The 19,922-nt window shown below is 39.6% G+C and overlaps 1 protein-coding gene across 1 annotated transcript; it reads right to left on the reverse strand.

The window, feature by feature from the left end:
- Positions 1 to 3,379: 3,379 nt before the first annotated feature.
- On the reverse strand, positions 3,380 to 17,997 carry LOC125006600 (myosin heavy chain, fast skeletal muscle-like). Its single transcript, XM_047582793.1, has 41 exons — positions 17,934 to 17,997; positions 17,744 to 17,784; positions 17,411 to 17,621; positions 17,181 to 17,324; positions 16,950 to 17,106; positions 16,709 to 16,736; positions 16,503 to 16,614; positions 16,324 to 16,416; positions 16,009 to 16,072; positions 15,834 to 15,932; positions 15,647 to 15,750; positions 15,344 to 15,482; positions 14,972 to 15,090; positions 14,707 to 14,856; positions 14,426 to 14,596; positions 14,029 to 14,335; positions 13,787 to 13,860; positions 13,442 to 13,529; positions 13,140 to 13,257; positions 12,933 to 13,056; positions 12,433 to 12,569; positions 11,403 to 11,658; positions 11,068 to 11,310; positions 10,803 to 10,979; positions 10,566 to 10,711; positions 10,383 to 10,473; positions 8,704 to 9,093; positions 8,462 to 8,588; positions 8,239 to 8,357; positions 7,958 to 8,154; positions 7,687 to 7,870; positions 7,440 to 7,605; positions 7,191 to 7,315; positions 6,754 to 7,062; positions 6,457 to 6,660; positions 6,250 to 6,375; positions 5,754 to 5,924; positions 5,548 to 5,652; positions 4,805 to 4,900; positions 3,650 to 3,781; positions 3,380 to 3,499 (listed from the first exon to the last, which is right to left on the reverse strand). Exons 3-41 carry the CDS (start codon positions 17,612 to 17,614, stop codon positions 3,479 to 3,481), a joined length of 5,817 nt encoding a protein of 1,938 aa, XP_047438749.1. The 5' UTR covers positions 17,615 to 17,621; positions 17,744 to 17,784; positions 17,934 to 17,997; the 3' UTR covers positions 3,380 to 3,478.
- Positions 17,998 to 19,922: the final 1,925 nt, after the last annotated feature.

Here is a 19,922-nt window from a genome sequence, read left to right on the forward strand (position 1 = left end):
AGCACTTCAATTTCCTGCAACCTAAATATGTACTCAGTAAGACAAATGTCAAACAAACGCTGAGGACATCTGCTTCGAAGTTCCCTTATGACAAAATGCTCTAGGTATGCAAGCGTATCAAAATCTCTGCTCTAAAAAAAATCTAGAGGTCAGCTCTTGTTTTTCTTATGTCCTCGTTATGGGAATAATAACCTAGCCCTTGATGAATGCTCTGCAGACATGGTTGTAGTTTTTGTATTTAAACCCAATAAACTTTTTTTTGCATCTTCACGCACAATATTAGAAAATGAACTGCCAGCTCAGTTCCCTCGTGGAACTATGGACCATGTTTGCCGACCCTCTGAATGTCAATAATGCCTGCCAACGTGTCTAATCATCTCATTATAAGGGTGGACGTCTTGGCAAAGGGTAAATGTTTGCGTTAATGCGATGAAATGACACCCCGTATCCATACGTGGGATATAAATTACCAATACAATGACATTATGTATCTGAAAATAAACTAAAGCTTTATTCACATTTTACACACATGAGATGCTGCCAAGTACTGTGCAATTACTAACACTTCATTACAAAGCCTTATGAATTAGGTGTTAAACTATATGGCTTGCAAATGCTAAACAGGGTGATTTCCTGTTCTTCTACATATAAATGTTGATTATTTCCTCCAGTTTTAGGGATGTGAAAAGACGTCAGTTTCAAAGTTTCAAACTTCTTCAAATGACTCCAGGTATTATTTTTAAACTAAGAGACGCAGCCCTGTGTTGAGACTAATGACACTGTATCCACAAGAATTTCTGTAAGAACACAGACGTATCAGACTGGTTGCGCTGCAGCTGGTAACAGACGGTGAAGACTGTGGCGGTCCTCCATCTATTTCTATCTACTGTATGACTACTATTATACAATAAAGTCAGTGTGTTAATCAGTGCTGTTCCTTTTCATTTATATTCTCTTTCTCTGTGTAACTTTTAAAGAAACTGTCCTGTTCAAATAAACTTCAACTATATAATGTGAAGGAAGCCTGGGCTGTTTGTTATCATTTGTTGTTTGTCTATCATATATCATTTAATAGTCAAAATGTCAACTAACTAACTATTTAAACAACCCTATGGAATATAACAAGAATTACATTTAAGAAGTGTCAAGTAACTGGTCGTATTAATTTAAAGTTAAAGAACATATTTTTCTGAGCAGCTGTTAAGTAAACATGACCTCTAGGGAGGAAGCAGCCTCAGGTTTCTAACAGTCATAATGACAGCTTTCAAACACAAGTCTGAGTCTTGGTTTCCTCCGCACAGATGAAACCACGGAATTCTAAATATTTAGTGACCCAAAGGTTCAGATGTTACATTTTTGTTGCAGCTGAGGAAGGTGTGACAATCCTAGAGCTCCAGCCGATGAGAGACCTGTCAACCCTAGAGCGATCGTCTGGCTGGAGGTCAAAGGGCTTCAGCTTTCTAGAGACTGACTTCAGAGCTGATGTTGTGTCCCAGAGCTATGTCAAACACAGAGTTGTTCAAGTATTGAAAAGAGGACATTTTAAAAAAGAGCTATTTTTCACACCTACTTGTAAGTTTATTGTCATGTTTTTTTTATTTTGTGTCACTTTCACTCCTGCATTTTTCACACTGTAACGAGTCAGTAGGGGGTGAGGCTGGGATGTCGACCTCCTCACCTCCCATCTCTGCACCTTGGAGTCAAAGGTTTAAAGTCAAAGGCAGTTTTATCCCTAGGTTAACACAATGCTGTTGACAAGTCGACTGTCAGTGTCGGGCAGTATGGGTGCAGTTTGTCTCCTCTTCTAGCGGAGGCCGGTGGCGTTTGAAGGGTAAACGTCGCGCTTCGTGAGGTGACGTAGTTTATTTGTCTGACTGCAAACTGTCTTACTGTACGCTGTGGAATCTGCAGTGAACAGCTGTTTAGGTTTGTGTCTCAAGGTTTTTCGAGGCGGTTCTCTTGAGGGCTCAGATGTATTTTTAAACCCTTTCTTTAAATGGTCTTGTGCTGTGTGTCCTGACAGATGAACTGAAGACAAGGCCAAGCCTGCAGCTTGACCTTCCTTTAAGTCAAGTGTTTGTTCCCCAAACGGGACAAGGAGCGGATCATGTTATATGATGTGTGGCAGTCGGCATTCTTTCCTTCTTGAAAGACGACACTGGACTTGTGAAGAAGGGGTAGGGGCATTAACAGCTAAATACTGGGGACTTCACACCCTACCAATCTGGTGTATATACTCAATAAAAATGTGAAACTCGATCTCTTATGCTCCATGGTGTGCTTATTTGGAAGAAACACAAATATAGCCGTCTCCTCAGCAATGTTCTCAGAGCTCTGCCATTTGCTACTGCCTCGTGTCTTATTGTGGAACAACCTTTGATATGAAGCGATCATGTGCTTAAGGATCTTTTAACCTCTTAGATGCAGTACAATTATAACACAAGAGAAGGTCACTGTTGCTTTAGTCAGTTTAACATTTTTATAAATTAATATTATTTTGTTAATTTGTGTCAAATCAGAAAGAGTCTAAATCAGCTTCCGTGTAGCAGAACCAGAGAAACCTGAGCTGGACTTGAAGGACTGCTTCTTAGAGATGCCCAGTTTGTTTTAGCTTTCCATCTCAAGTCATGGTATAACTAGCTTTATATACTTTAGTGGTTTCAGTTTCCAGAAGTCCAATTAACAAAGTCCATACATAAAATGAATGATGTATGTGTTCTTAATTTAAATGCATGACTAATTAAAGTACCTATTAGTAAACTAATCCTGTAAATCCAAAGATGGCCGTCAAAGAAAAGATAATATAAGGATTTCAGTGTGCCATCTATGACCCTTTTCAGATTTCCCCCATGTTTTTCTTTCTCATCGTCCATTTGAGGCCATTAAATATCCGAATATCTTAATACAGATTTCTTGAAATTTTAGGGAGAAAAAATGAATTCTGATTGACCTTTTATTCTATTTTAATAATATTAAAAAAATAAATCAAAGATTCCTAATTTAATATGTAGTGTTGGGTAACCTACAGTTAAGCAAGCAAAGACATCGCTGCGTCTGTTTAAGCCTGAGCAGGTGTTTCACTGTATGGGGCCACTAATAGGTCTATTTTCATCACAGCAGAACAGACCTGACATGGTGCAACATGTGTCACAAAGCACATAGAAAAACTGTAAGGTCGTAATAGACTGTCAGTAACATTATCACCACAGGGCAAAGATTCGCAGTTATTGTAACCTGGTGGATGTTTAAGTGGTAACAGGCGTCGGTTGACAACCAGGTTATTTTGAATGATGAGGCTGCGCAGCACAGATTCAGACAGCTCTCAAAATCACTGTTAGTAGATATCTGTTGATCTCTAACAGTAAAAAAAAAAGATATTCAGTTGCTTTTATGTTTATTTCTTGTTGCACACTTTACACGTCAGACAAAAAGATCATATTGTATGATTTCTTGTACCGTGTCTCATCCAGACTGATGTTCATTCTTCAGCCTCCTTTCCCTTTAAATCAACACAGAAGGGACAATGCCACATTAGTAACAGCATTCTGCTTAAATTGTAAAATATACATTATATTATTTATATAGTCTATTCCTTATGTATAAAAAAAGTATTTAATAATGAGTTAAAGACAATTAAAGATGTTTGTACCCTGCCAATTTCACGGCTCTTGGCTCTCAGCTTGTTGACCTGGGACTCAGCGATGTCAGCTCGCTCCTGAGCTTCCTCAAGCTCATGCTGAACCTTCCTGTACCTGGACAGGTGAGAGTTGGCCTGCTCCTCCTGGAAAACACATATATCCATGTCTTAAATAGGCCCTACTGGTGTATGAGATGTACAGCTGTAACAAACAATTAGTGTTCAAATTGATTAATCTGTTTTTTAATCAGTTTGGATGAATCTATATACTTCTCTTTTCAATTAATGTATCTTGGTTAACTACTAAAACAAGGAACTTTCAAACATTATCATGACATATTTAGACACAATATCTATGAATGAAGAGCCCATTTCAAACTTAGGCGTTTTACCAAATGTTTCTATTCAACAAAAGTTGAAATATGTTGAGTGTAATTAGGAAAGATGTTCTCACTGTTTTTTCATTAAGTAGCTTACACTGAATAAGTAATTGGAAAAGTATCTGTATTATCCTGTAGAGGGTCACCATTCAAACTCACTTAAACCTAACATTCATGTCTGTTTGAGAGGAAACTCTGCAAGCTAACCACTGCTAAAAGCTACTAACACCCACTTAGAGCATAATGCTGACTGAAACATTTTGTTTTATATGTCTATGTGTGTAGAAACAATCTGCTTACAGCTTGTGAATGCCCTTGAAAGCAGAGCTGTCAGGCTAGCAGTTAGCATCTACTCTTGTGCCTTGTCTTTTTTCAAAAACAACTGATAAGGACACAGTCAGGACTCCCATGCTCTGACCACCAACAAACCATCAGACCAAATTTAAGTGTAATAGTCCAAATGTCCCAGTTGAGAGCAGTTTCAAATTTTGTAAGTGTGCAACCACTTTGTCTTCTATGAACAACGACAAGGGTCTCTCAAGCTCCTGGGTTTCTGTTTAATGTTTTTTTTTTTCACTTTTGAAGTTTGGGAAGGACTCTTTTAGTAAACATTGCAACGTATTGACATGTTCTAAACAAATCTATGCATCTATGAAGCCGTCAGCGAGTTATTGTGGCCCTAACGAGATGGAAACTACTGTCAGCCCTCTGGTGTTAACACAGTGAGTAACGGTGTCACTGGAGTGGCACCTATTTGTGTAGCATGTGTCGAATATTTGACACTCACAGCTTCCTCAGACTGCCTCTTGTAGGATTTCACTTTCAGCTGCAGCTTGTCCACCAGATCTTGAAGTCGCCCAATGTTCTTCTTGTCCTCCTCAGTCTGGAGGTGGTGGACAATAGAATCTGTTTGAGACTAACACTACATGGAGCTCCTTCATCACTCCATGTTTTACAAATATACAGAGCACACAACTCACTCATTCAATTTTAAAAAAAAATAAAATAAAAAAAAATAAAAATGAGGCTCACTTCAGAAAGACTCACAAGAACAGCAACACCAACCAAGCTGCACATATGGAGAAAATTAACTGATACTATAGCAGCAGAGGAACCACCACCACAGATTTTCTGAAGCGGATCTTTCAGTGCAGAAGAAATACTGTCAGTCAAGCTGCCTGAGTTCATCCGCTTACCAATTTTCCATAGTGAAAATGTGTCAAACTTCTATAAACATCACACATGTAGCAGTGCTGTATGTATTTATAGTTGCAATCGCAGCATATATTTTTAGCTGTGGTCTACATCACTTCAACAAGTTGTGTACTGTTACATAGTTACATATGATGGTAATTCATGCCCTCTAGGGGCTTAAACATATTCTACATCCATCAAAGAATTATATAAATGTAATGTATACAGTACCTGTCTACCTGTCTATCTTCTAAAACAATATGTGACAGTAGCCAGATGTGTTAACTTCTTTAATTAAACGGTCAGACATGAAAAAAAGTTTTTCTTTCATTGTACCTGGTAGGTCAGCTCCTTCACTCTGCGTTCATATTTGCGGATTCCTTTAACAGCTTCAGCTCCACGCCTCTGCTCAGCCTCTACCTCGGACTCCAGCTCTCGAACCTGAACAATAACAACAACAACAACGACAACAAATGGAACATTTTCAAACAGCTTCATATCCAATAAAAACTGAAAAAAACTTTTTCATCCAGAAGACATACTCTAGCCTCCAGTTTCTGGAGCTGCTTCTTTCCACCCTTCATGGCCAGATTCTCAGCCTCATCCAGACGGTGCTGCAGGTCCTTCACTGTCACCTCCAGGTTCTTCTTCATCCTCTCCAAATGAGCACTGGTGTCCTGCTCCTTCTTCAGCTCTTCTGCCATCATGGCAGCCTACACATGCAGTCATTTTAAAGTGGAAGCATGATCAAAGAAATTAGTCCTAATTTATAAGCTAGGTGTACAACAACAGCATAAGGTTCAGGCAAAAACTAAAAAAGGTTGCTTACAATAATTAGTGTGATAGATCTTAACAGACTACTGCATAGATATACAGTATATAATGCTTTTCAAGCTCAGACGTACTGGTATCTAGGCAATTCATGCCATTGTGAGCAACTTAGGGTTCAGTGGCTTCTTTGCATGTGTGAGGCTCTCTACCACCTGAGCCACAACAAATACAACTGAATGACACAATTATCACATGGACAGGACTCACATCAGTGATGGCCTTCTTTGCTTTATCTTCAGCATTTCTTGCTTCCTGAATAGCGTCTTCTACTTCACCTTGGATCTGAACAAGGTCAGCATCCAGCTTCTTCTTGGTATTGATGAGGCTGGTATTCTGTCATAAAAGAAAACCCACTGTGAAACCCCACGGCTTGAACCAAACACAATCATTAGATTTGTCAGACTTCAAGAGTACCTGGGAGTGCAGCAGTCCCACTCGCTCGCTGGCATCCACCAGCTCCTGTTCAGCTATTTTGCGGCCTCTCTCTGTCTGCTCTAGAGCAACTCTCAGCTCCTCGATCTCAGCCAACATCAGGTTGTTCCTGCGTTCCACCATTGCAACCTGCTCTCTCATATCTGTCTGACCTCTGATAGCTTCATCAAGGTGCAGCTGGGCATCCTGAATTCAAAACAATACAATTGATATTGTACATTTGATCACATGTTGAACCCATGTAGCAGTGTTTTTTTTTTCCCCACATTCGTCTCAGACCTTAAGCTGTCCCTGCACATTCCTCAGCTGTTTCTGGGCTTCAGCAGCCTGGCGGTTGGCATGGCTCAGCTGAATCTCCATCTCGTTGAGGTCTCCCTCCATCTTCTTCTTGACTCTCAGAGCATCATTCCTGCTTCTGACCTCTGCATCCAGAGTTGTCTGCAAGGACTCAATCACTCTCTGGCTGTTCCTCTTGATCTGTTCAATCTCCTCATCCTTCTCTGCAAGTTTCCTGTCAACTTCATTCTTCACCTGAGTGAGCTCCAGCTGGACGCGCATGATCTTTGACTCTTCATGCTCCAGTGTAGCCTACAAAATGACGTGAGAGTGTACTAAATTAAAGTATAAGTATGTAGTAGGCTGGAACTTTAATTTATTACAGTTTCTTGTTCGTATTATTCATTTATTTTGTTTTTGATTCATATCACTTTTAATACCTCTGCCTCCTCAAGGGCTGTTTGGATTTCTGTTTTCTCAATTTCTATGCTTTTCTTCCCTTTTTCCAGCTCATGAATTGTCTTTCCTGTTTCACCAATGTGTTCAGTCAAATCTGTGATTTCCTCTGTTGAGACAAAATTCACACAATCGTGAATATTTCATCCAAGTTGTGTTGTGATTCCTGTATTGGATTGAAAATTTACCCTTTACAGAGGATTAAACAATAGCATGCGGTATTTTTGTCTTACGTTGCAGGTTCTTGTTCTCCCTCTTCAGGGTTTCCAAATGGTCCAGAGCTTCTTCATAAGAGTTTTTCAATTTGAAAAGCTCAGTGCTCATTGAGCGAGCCTCCTTTTGAGCTCCTTCCAGCTCTGCCTGGCTCTCCTCATACTTCTGCTTCCACTCAGCCAGAACCTGAAGGTGTAAGAAACCAGTGAGTGCTGTCTGTCACCTCACCTTAACTGTATGAAGATGTGTACAACAGAAATATCTGACCTTGTCAAAGTTCCTTTGTTTCTTGTCAAGGTTTGCAGCCAGAGCGTTAGCTCTCTCCACGTCAATCATCAGGTCCTCCACTTCACCCTGCAGTCTCTGTTTAGTCTTTTCCAGAGAGGCACATTTGGCATTCACAGCCTCGATGGATTCCTCTGCATCCTGAAGACGCTGGGCAAGCTTTTTCCTATTAAGAACAATCCATTTTCAAACTTACAGTGTATCAAAACTTGAACATGATTACAAGTGGACAGAGATAAAACAGAAGGCTGACTTTGCCTCCTCCAGCTCCTCAGTGCGCTGAATAGCATCAGTCTCATATTTGGTTCTCCACTGAGCCACCTCGCTGTTAGCCTTGGACATTGCACGCTGCAGCTCAGCTTTGGCCTCCTGCTCCTCCTCATACTGTTCTCTGAGCAGGTCACAGTCATGGCGAGATGACTGAACGGCATGAGCCAGGGCGTTCTTGGCCTAGACAGAAGCACACAACATGGCATTTTTTCACTCAACACTAACAGACCATTTTTACCTCAACAAATGAGACTCATTAAGTACCTTAACTTCTTCCTCAAGTTGTCTTTTGAGCTCGTCAATCTGATGGATATAAGCTTGTTTTCCCCTTGTAAGCTGAGAAACAAGTGACTCCTTTTCTTCCAGCTGACGACCAAATTCCCCTGAATGCAGCAAAGAAAAATAATTTCTTAAGCACTGTTTGACGAGGATCATTTTTACTTTAGTGTTTTTTGATTTTGCTTTAAGTCCCAGACATCCCACTCACCATTTTCAGTTGCCAGTCTTGATCTTTGACCATTCATTTCATTCAGTTGACGCATGTACTCATCATTCTTTGTCTTGAGTTCACTTACTTGATCCTCAAGAGAACGACACATTTTCTCCATGTTGGCCTACAGTACAGACAGAAATCATTGTGCACTCTAGGTCAGCTGATTCTGTACGTAAAGAATATCAAAGGTAGTAATTTTTGTTTTGTCAGTCCAAAGAAACATTTGTAAACTTTACTTTTGATTTGGCAATAGACTCCATATTGCTTGAGAGGTCATCAATCTCCATCTTGTATTCACTCTTCTCTTTCTCTAGCTTCTGTTTGACTCTCTGGAGGTTATCAATCTGTTCTCCCAGTTCTGCCACGCTGTCGGCTTGCTTCTTGCGGAGAGCTGCAGCGGTGGCCTCGTGCTGCAGGGTGGACTCTTCGAGATCACGACGCAGCTTCTGAAACTCAGCCTCACGCTTCTTGTTCATCTCGATCTGTACAGATGTTGCTCCACCAGCTTCTTCAAGCCTCTCACTGATCTCCTCAAGTTCCCTGGCGAGATCAGACCTCTGCTTCTCCACCTTGGCCCGAGCGGCCCTCTCAGCCTCAATCTCTTCCTCAAGCTCTTCAATACGAGCCTGTGAAGCAAATATAAGTCATATTTAAGTGTAAATGTCCATATATACTCTTTTATCTAGAGCAGGCATGTCAAACATACGGCCCGCGGGCCGGACCCGGCCCGTCGGGTCATTTAATCCGGCCCGGCATAAATTTCTGAGTATGTCAAAAAAAGAAGCGAGTCTCTAGCTAATTTCTATTAAAAGTTGTGATTTTTTAAAATAAATACAAACCAAATGCTCCCTCCGGCCGCTAGAGGGCAGTAAATGTGTAAAAGCGCTCACGTCAAGCATGCGGCACTGACACGAGTTAGTCACAGGAAATAAACATTCGCAACGTGATGTGTCCAAGTAAAAATAAACCGGCAATCTTGCTTCAACATTCACCACTACTAAATAAGTTATCGGTCATCACACCCTTCCCAAAATGGCACTGTCAAAAAAAAAAAGAAGAGTGGACACGGAGTGCAGAGTTTTCCAGGAGAAATGGACCGGGAAGTATTTATTCACAGAAGTGAATGCAAAACCAGTGTGCTTGGTATGTAATCAGCAAGTTGCAGTGTTCAAAGAGTTTAATATTCGGCGCCACTCATCATAAAGACAAGTATGTCATATTAAAGACAATTAATATTGTGCAGTATATTCTCAGCCTCAGTAGACCCAGCCTAGTAGTTTGATCTGATGTAGTCTAATCCTATTGCCCATGCACTGCTATAACTTTTTTATTTTATTTATTTTATTTCATTTTGTATTTCTTTTTTTATTTATTTCAAAGCAGTATGACAATTAAGGCGAAAATATTTTTTTTTATAGCTCCCACTTGAGTTTGTTTAGTGTGGTGAGTTGGTTCAGGTGTAAAACTGCATTCACTCAACTGTTAAAATAAACCAGTTGTGAACACATTCACGGCCAAACATGAAAAATATTTTTTTTCCCATTGTTTTTGAATAAATGTGTTGTGCTCAGAAAAGATCCCTTGTCATCCGTGATTATAATATGTAGGGTAGGCTACAAATGTAGGCTGAATGATAAAGCATAGTACTGAAAAACAAAGCTAAATATTTGGAGTTGACATTCTTTTACGGATCCGGCCCCCCTGAGAACAGAAAGTCTGAATCCGGCCCCAGAGCCAAACTGAGTTTGACATGCCTGATCTAGAGTAACAGCATGTATGACATCATAACTCTGACCAAACAAAGAGTACATAAAAACAACCTCTTTTACCTTAAAATAACAGTTAATAACAAGCAACATTTCTGAGGAAGGAGAAATTAAATGTTCTTCTCTAAATCCCAGAACATATACATTACCTGCAGTTCCTTGATTTTCTTATGAAGCTGAATACCAATTGATTGTTCATCTTCTATCTTGCCAAGAAGCTGGCTCATTTCAAAGTCCCTCCTTTAATAGAGAAAATAAAATATGTTAAACACTGTTTAACACCGTTATTTTGAGGAATATGAAAGTTCGGTTAAGTTTAAATATTTACATACTTCTTTATTTTCTCATCAGATTGTTGCTTGTCATTTTCAAGATCCATTATGGTTTCGTGGGCCAGTTTCAGATCTCCCTCGAGCTTTCGTTTGGCTCGCTCAAGGTCCATGCGGATCTTCTTCTCCTGCTCCAGTGAGCCTTCAATCTAGTGCATTCATGTTCAGAGCAATGAGTACCAGTGGATATGTTTAGAAGGTTTTTAGGCATATTATTAATTTTAAAAAACCCCCACTCACATCGTCCACTTGTTGCTCCAGCTTGGTCTTGGCCTTTGTCAGAGTGTTGACTTTGTCTTCCTCTGCCTGCAGATCATCGAGGAGCTGCTGATGGGCCTCTTGGAGGGCTTTCTTTTCTTTGGTCAACTTGACAATGGTCTCATCTTGAGAAGACATTTCCTCTGTAAGGTTTTTGACCTATTTTGTTGAAATAATGTAAATGTTTGAAAAACATATGCGTATTCCACTGGGCACCGATTAGAAAACTGAAATGAGAGAATCAAACCTTGTTCTCAGTGGCATGTTTCTCCTTTTCCACTTTGGCCAAGGTGAGCTCCAAGTCATCAATGTCTTTCTTCAACTCAGAGCACTCGTCCTCCAGCTTCCTCTTCTTGGCAGTCAGCTCAGCATTCATTTCCTCCTCATCCTCCAGTCTCTCAGCTGTCTCCTTGACTTTGGCTTCAAGCTGGATTTTTGCTTTAATGAGCCCCTCACACCTTTCCTCTGCATCTGCAAGGGTTTCACCTTCCTAGATGTTCAGTGACATAAAATGGAAATATACAGTGAGCTATAACAACCCATGTCCCTGAAAAAACAGTTGTCCCTGTCACCATAACATACAGACTGAATCTGTAGCTGCAAGTCATTCTTCTCCTGTAGCAGAGAAACCATCTTCTCCTCCAGTTCTTTCTTCTTAGCCAGAGCCTTTGCTAGGTCTTCTTTGGTTTTTTCAAAGTCCTCTTTCATTTGGGCCATCTCTTTCTCAGTCTCAGCACTCTTCAGAAGTGGCTTGATTCTGAAGTACAGCTTCATCCATGGCCACGTTTTGACATTCATGAATGAGCGGATGTTGTACTGGATGGAATAAATTGCCTCCCTGAGGATGAAAAGCACAGAATTATTCATTTTCTTCACCTACTTCACCTAAGAAATAACTGCGTTTAGGTTTGATTTTGATTGAGGTTAGCAGTTTTACTTTAAACATGACCCTTACATAAAACACATTAATACATTTTGTTTAGATATTTAGAGTTTTAGTCAGATCCTGTACAGATGGAGGTCGAGTGTGCAACTGCACATCAAGTCCTTGTCTCTGGGAGGCCAAGTACTTTCTGAGACTGAGATTAAAATAGGATGGTTCAGCACACATGCAGAAGGCTGAACAGATAATCAGGGAGACATTTCCAGACTTGAACCTGCTGTGGTGCCAGAGAATGCCAAATTAGATAACAAAATCTACAGTAACCATTAAAACTTGCATTCTAATTTGAATATAGTGTGTATATAATATGAAGACTATTGGAAGAAAAATACATTATACTATATATCCCTTATTTATATATACACTGCAAAGTAAAACGTGCAGAAGCCTTTGTCCCCTTGGATCATGTCGCCCCACTCATCCCACTTCTGCTACAACACACACTGTAAAATAAGTGAAAGTCTGGTTAAGCTTGATGTATGCTGTATGCTGCTTGCCAGCAGCATACACTTGGCAGCAACCCCAAACGCCTGCTCCGTCTCTTAAGCAGCCATTCCTTAACTTCTATGTCTATCTTTTAATAGGTTTTATATTACATTTGATTTTTATTCTGCAGCCTCACTTTCCTAGTGTGGATATGATCAAATATCAATCATCATGTCAGCCCACCTTCTTGCCATCATCTTGGCAAATTCTCTTCTCATCAGGTAACCTCTGCAGAGAGCTTGAGTCATTGTGACCAGTTCAACCAGTTTTTCATCTCTCATCTCCTCCAGAACACCCAGTAGGCCAGCCTTGAAGAACACCTTGGAGGAGATGTAATAATAAAGGCTTAACAAATTATGTTTTCTTGCTTCAAGTTACACAGTGAGTGCAATTACATTATGCACACATTTTGGATATTTTAGATATACTATTATCAGATAAAGACACATGAGACATGCCAATATTAGTTGGGTTTTAGGATCATGACTTGAATATGTATACAGACAACCCCAGCTGATTAAAGTTAGCTCTGTATCACTTTTCACATCCATCAAATCCAATCACTTACAGTCCCTGTAACTAGGAGTATTGTCTTTAATGAACATGGTCAAAAACCTCCATATTTTCCTCAAGTAAACGGAGTCAGTGACAATTTAATGATAGTAACAAGTGTGCTCATTTACCTTGGTGTGGCCAAATCTGTACTGTGATTTGTCCACACTTATGGATTCCAATAGTTTCTCTGAAGCCTTCTTGTTGTCAATGAACTGTCCCTCAGGGATGACACTGGCATTCAGCACTTTGTACCTGAAAGAATATAATTAAATCAAGCCACCAAGAAAACAAAATGAACCCCTGTGCACTCAGATGTCCACATAGAGTCTCTGTACCTCTGCTTAAAGTCACCATAGAGGATCCTGCTGGGGAAACCTTTCCTGCAGATTCTGATACCTTCCAGCACACCGTTACACCTCAGCTGGTGGATGACCAAGAAGTTCTCCATCAGACCTGAAACAGTAACATATGTTAGATGGTGAGACAGAAGTGAAATAAAGAGCTTGTGTGTCATTTGTTTTAAGACAGTAACTTTAGGAAAGTGCATATGCTAAATGTGTAGTATTTACATAAAATCAATAGCACAGAGGGCCTCTTATCTGAACTATTAGACAAAATGTGAATGTTTGGGATCTACCTGGAGTTTTGGATTCATTTGGGATCAAACAGCGCACAAAATGTGGGTGAGTGCTCCTCAAGTTGGTCATCAGCTTGCCAAGGTTTTCCTAACAATGGACAGAACATTCACTATTGTTATTTTCTACAAATTGTGACACTCATGCGACTACACTGCCTTCCATCCTTTTTTTTCAGAATTTATAGATCCACATAACCCCAAAGCACAAATGAAAATGTTATTTTTTGTGTGCAGTGGTGTCCTAGAATCCCTGCTGCCACAGTGTGTTGCTTAAGTAAAGCTTGGCGAGTTTGATTTGGACACAATCCTCTAGTTAAATACTTAAAATTGGGAAATGAAAATTACCCTGAAAAGAGCTGACACTGTCTGGAAGGAACCACCCTTCTTCTTGCCACCACCCTTCTTTCCACCTTTAGCATCTGAAAAAAAAAAAAAAAAAAAAACATACATTCACAGTTTTAAGTCAATATCTTCATTTTACAAGTTGGAATATAGAAATGTGGCTAATTTAAGTTTTTATAGCTTTATATAAAATATTTGGGATTTAATTCATATAACTTTATATAAAATAAAACAAAGAATACTACCGTCTGTTGAGGAGTGAGAGGCGTACAATAAGGACAACAGCTTTGTTGAAGACTTCTGGTATAGCTGGACCACAGAGTCGTTCAGGGGGTCTTTGTTCTTATCCAGCCAGCCATTGACATTGTAGTCAACAGTGCCAGCATAGTGCACCAGCGAGAAATGTGCCTCGGCCTTGCCTTTGGTAGGTTTTGGCTTCTCAAAGGATTTGTTTTTCCCAAGATGCTGATCATAAAGTTTGCTTTTGAAGGTCATGTCTGTTGCCTTGGGGAACATGCACTCCTCTTCAAGGATGGAAAAGATGCCCATTGGCTGTCAGAAGTAACACAAAATAGAAAATTATAATCAGTAATGCTATATTATGTTATTTTTTCTTCATTATTGGAGTTTTTCCTGAAGTACCTTCTCAATAAGCTCAATGCAAGCAGCCAAGTCCATGCCAAAGTCAATGAACTCCCATTCAATCCCCTCTTTCTTGTACTCTTCTTGCTCCAGGACAAACATGTGATGGTTGAAAAACTGTTGCAGTTTTTCGTTGGTGAAGTTGATGCACAGCTGCTCCAAGCTGTTGAACTGATAATTACAAAGAGAGAGGTGAGCTAGGGGTCACATTAAATACATTTTGATCCACATCTCTTTATGCATTACCGTTTAAAAATACTAAATGGTTTAACTAAACTTACATCAAAGATTTCAAACCCAGCAATGTCGAGCACACCGATGAAGAACTGCCTTGGCTGTTTGGTGTCCAGCATCTCATTGATTCTGACGACCATCCACAAGAACATTTTCTCATAGACAGATTTGCAGAGAGCCATCACTGAATTATGCACCTAAAGATTGAAGATGGACGCTTGGTTATAGCAGATATCTGGTATCTTTCATATATAAATGAATGTATGCATTAATGTATGCTGCTTACAAATAAGCAGAGTTTTTATGAGTTACCTGTGGTACAGTTTGACCTTTAACCACCATTTCATTGCCAACTTTAACTCTTGGGTAACACAACGCCTTGAGCATATCAGCAGAGTTCAAGCCCATGAGGTAGGCAATTTTATCGGCCACTGATGAAAACATAAAACATATAAAAAAAGATGAGATGATATGAAAATCCACAAAGTGCATCAAGTGAAGCATTAGCGAGTCTACTCTGAGCTCCTTGCCAAGATTTTAAACACCCCTAAACACTATAAACACCCTAACCTTTGCAGAGCTTTATATTCAAGGGATTTAAAGAATGCAATGAAAAAAAGTCAATAGTTAGATAAATAAATACCATCATTGTATTTTTACAATATTAGTATGGTATTATTTTACCCTCAGTGCCATCAGGCTCAGCCTGCTCTTCTCGCTGTTTCTGCTTGAACTTCATGTTTCCATGATGGACCACAGCTCCAGTCAGCTTGTAAATGCTAGCTTTTTCTTCTGCTGTGAAACCCAGGATGTCGATGGCAGTCTGAAGGATGACATGCAGATTAAGAGTAGCAATTTTAATGAAACGTCATTATAATGGAAGTCCACTGGTTCAGTGCGTGTTACCAGTTTCTCCAACATCATCATGAGAAATCCTGACAGTAAGTTTCAATGTAACTTTTAATATTTTGCATCATGTCCACTCACATCAGTAGCAATGAATTCTTCAACATCGTTGATACTCTTAACAGTGATTTCTCCCATACTGACCATGGGGAAATCATAAGGGTTGGTGGTGATGAGGAGAGCCTCTGAAAAACATTTTGAGCATTTCCTTCAGTGTGAAGTCTCCATTTAGTCCATAAATTTATATCCTTAATGCCACGTTGCTCACCTATTAGCTCAGGTTTGTGGCCTGTCATGAGCTGGTAGAAGATGTGGTAACTTCTCTCAGCAGACAGCTGGAACGTCACTCGAGACTTCTCCAGCAGATCTGTACAACAAGGCAAAAAGTTTACATTTTTTCCTGTCATAAAAACCTACCGGATGATAAGGGGCTAGAAACTTACATGTTTCAATATCAGCTGAGGCCAACTTCCCAGTTGTTCCAAAATGGATTCTGATGAATTTACCCTAAAGAATAACATAATCACCATTACTTGCTCGGGTCACCTTATTTTTTTTCTACCACAAACTGCACAAAAATGCAAAAGAATCTCCTCTTTTCGCCTACACTATATATGCAATGTAGCAGAAAAAGCAGAATATGTTACAACCAAGAGTGTAGAAACAAAAACAGTAATTTTTTTAATGGAGTGTCCAAGCACAGTCAACAACATTGTAAATACGAAGATACTATTAAGGCAGCAAGCTGCAAAACTTACAAAGCGGGAGGAGTTGTCATTCCTCACAGTCTTGGCATTACCATAAGCCTCCAGCAGTGGGTTGGCTGCAATGATCTGATCCTCCAGTGACCCCTTAAAATGATGTTACACATGCTTTCTCAGTTTCCATATCCACATGTATTACCCATACACTGTGTATAACAAATTGCAGTATGTACCTGTATTTTTCCAGGAACAGGCTCAGATTTCTTTCCTGAAGCAACTGCGATTGTCGCAAAGTACTGGATGACACGTTTGGTGTTGACAGTCTTTCCTGCACCAGATTCTCCACTAGAGTACAGGCAATTATAGACAGATGAGCTAATGCAACACAAACATAATACAATAGAAATACAGAAAATAGGTCTCATTCATTCTGACTTACGTAATTAGGATTGACTGATTTTCACGATCTGTTGAAGGAGAACATTTTATTATGGGACCCTTTTATCACAGACAGGAGGATAAGGTTGCAAAATTTTATATTTTATATTTATATCAGAGCCTTCAGTGTCTCTCCAATAACAGTAGGCTCACAATGAACAACAAATCATGGAAACAAATGCTGTAATTTCTTAAAAAGCTGCTGGTCAGGACATACTACCATCTTACAAAGTGATCAGTACCTTGGAGCATGAACTGATACGCGTTATCAGAGATAGAGAAGATGTGGGGTGGAGCCTCAATCCTCTTTTTGCCTCTGTATCCTGCAACAACCACTGCATCGTACACTGGGAGCCACTTGTAGGGGTTCACAGTGACGCAGAACAGCCCAGAGTAGGTCTGTGGAGTAGGAGAGATCATCAGTGACACATCTTCCTGTAATAACTTTCATCTACTGATGAAGACAAACTCACGTAGATCATCCATGCTGCATAGCGCTCTTTGAGGTTATACAGCACAGCAGGCTCACTGAGGTGGGTCATCATGGCCATGTCCTCAATCTTATCAAACTTCGGAGGGTTCATGGGGAAGATTTCATCCTCCTTTACTGTGAGTGTCTGGGGGTGATCAAAACAGTGAAGAATGTGTAGTCAGATATGAACCCATTACTTTTAAAAGTCTCATGTATGCATACCACACATACCTTTCCACCATGTGCTTCCACGGTGGCTTTGCCACCCTCCTTCTTGACAAGTTTCCCTTTCAAATACATCTCTGTGGGTTCTGTCACAAAGTAGGCTGTTTTAGCATCAAAGGGAGTGTTCTGAGCTTCTATCCTCTCTCTCTCAGGTTTCCGGAGGTATATGGCTGCCGGGCCAAAACACTCCATTTCTGGGTCCCCACTCATGGCTCTTCTGTGAAAATAAGTGAGTACAAGTAAAGTTAAGTTTATGTTTTAAAGACAGCCATTGGATACAATCAAATAATAAAGTTCATGGTTTAAAACAGCTTACATTACTTTAAATGTAATATTTACCTTTTTGTTGTAGCTACAGTAACTGGGTTGTTCTTTGGATACTAAAAAAAGACAAAGTTGAATGAAAAAATAAAACAGTTAAGTCAGAAAACTGTTTACACGTTTGAGTAAAACTTGAGAAATAAATTTCTAGTTCTTCTAGTTTAAAGCTCAGGCCACTGCTAAAGTGTGCTCCAGGAGTCGTACTCACCTTTGTTGGTAGCCTGTCAGTGTGAGACTCCCGTGGAGCCTGGGAGTGCTTCTTTTATACTGAAATCTCTGGACACCAAGTAGGAACAGCCCTCCTGTTTAGGCCACTGAGCTTAACTTTGAAGAATGCTATCAGATGGCTACCCCCCACTTCATCATGACAACTACATGAACCCCAGGTCAAAAAGATGTGTGCAAAAACTAACCATGTCCTAACCAAAGGGCAGATTTAATACCTTAATAAATTACACTGAAGGATTTTGATTAGAAATTCAAATTCATTCAGATATACTGTATTTCCATGACACTACAGGACTCTTCTGCGTTAATGCAAAATTGCAAATTATTACTTATACTCCGAATCTTTATAGGTGAGATTATGTTTTCCCCTTGCATAGAGAATATTTATATCATCAAACTCAGTTTTGGCAGTGATATTATTTTAAACATCTCTTGGGGCCCGAGCTGACTAGTTGACTCTATTTTAAGATTCCATTATGGTCCATTATGCTGTTCTGCTTTCTCTCCAAAGAAAGAAGACACCTTAGATGCTGTGAAAGTATTCTCTTGTGGTATGATTAAGTTGCATTAAAAAGGGACATTCAATATGTCTGGCCTTCCTTTCCAGTCTTATTAGGACTTAAAGCAAATATAGCCTCGGCTCACAAATGCCCGAGCTCTTACTATTGAAATTGTTGACGAATTCATCGAACGCTTGAGTTAATTACATGGCAGATGTTTTTCAGCGTCCTGTTACTAAGCACCATCAGAAAATGTCCAGGTTGTGAAGCTCTGTATTCCTGACTGTCATTATTGTGAGTTGGACATAAACTCACCAAGTTCAGTAGAGTTATGTTCTGTATCATGGTAAGTAGAGATCTATACAAGCTTTTTGTTGTTTCTGTTAGGTGCATGGTGGCACTGCTTCTGTTTGAGCGTCTAATGCTTCAAATGCTTATGCTATAGATATTTGGAAAAATATGACACATAAATGAGATATGTGTAATTGTAATTCGTATAGTAAGTTTTAAATATAAAAGAAGTTCAGTGTTCAACAGGAACTTGTTATGGTCTCTCAACAAACATTAAATGCACCTCTTAAGTAAACTAGGCACATGAAAAGAAGGTAAATAACAAACAAAAGCCTGGAAAGCCCACATGCACGAATGAAATTGAGATGCAAAGTTATTTGGCCTATGCAGCTGCCCTAATGTCAGTCATACACAACAACGCAGTCTAAAGAATAATCTGCACAGATATGAAAAAATGCACTAATGCAAAATGTTTTATTTTCTCTGTTGGTTTCATCAAAGGCATTAAATTGAAACCATTGTAGTAATAACTTAAGATAAAGCCAGTAATCAGCTGAATGAAAACAAAGGAGCAACTCGTTCACCACCTGCTAGTTTTACATAGACGCTGCCTTTTGGGAGTCAGTGATATTTCTGAATTCCAACAGACCAAATATCCCCCTGTGTGTGATAAATAAGACGTCTCTGTGCAGGTGTGACGCAGCACACTGACAACTCAGTTTGTGTGTGTTTGTGTGTGTGCGTCCATTTAGTCTTGTGAGGAGGAAATCCAAATTAGTAAGAGCACAAGGGGATAGACACTGAGCATGTGTGATGGTTTTCTTGATATTAAATGGAACCATTTAGAACTCATTTGACAGTTTGGAGAGCAGAAGGTTCAGGTAAGTTATATATAAAACACAAGTGGGCCTTCATAGTTTTGTCAAATCTTGTGAAATGCACTGGATTTGTCATGGCATTGTGTGTAATTTTATGTGTAGTGTTTGGTGTCTTACCAATTTATGTTATTGAATGATGTAGGATGCCAGGATGTTTGTATACTGACAGCATCATGTGTGATTCTGTTAAAACTTAAATGTCCTGGGTATGATTGGGTTTTTACCGGGAAAGACATTTTCCCTTTTTTGCATAAATGCGCATTTAGTTTGGGTGAATTTCGTGAAATCCCAACATACCAT

The sequence above is a fragment of the Mugil cephalus genome, chromosome 4, assembly GCF_022458985.1.
Source record: "Mugil cephalus isolate CIBA_MC_2020 chromosome 4, CIBA_Mcephalus_1.1, whole genome shotgun sequence".
Classification (NCBI taxonomy): domain Eukaryota; kingdom Metazoa; phylum Chordata; class Actinopteri; order Mugiliformes; family Mugilidae; genus Mugil; species Mugil cephalus.

Excerpts from the sequence above, each read along its gene's own strand:
- LOC125006600 (XM_047582793.1), bottom strand. The coding sequence starts at position 17,614 with ATGAGTGGGGACCCAGAAATGGAGTGTTTTGGCCCGGCAGCCATATAC. Across the intron at positions 5,925-6,249 it reads CAAAGAAGGCCATCACTGAT|GCTGCCATGATGGCAGAAGA; the intron begins GTGAGTCCTGTC and ends CTGCATGTGTAG. Across the intron at positions 5,653-5,753 it reads TCCAGAAACTGGAGGCTAGA|GTTCGAGAGCTGGAGTCCGA; the intron begins GTATGTCTTCTG and ends GTTATTGTTCAG.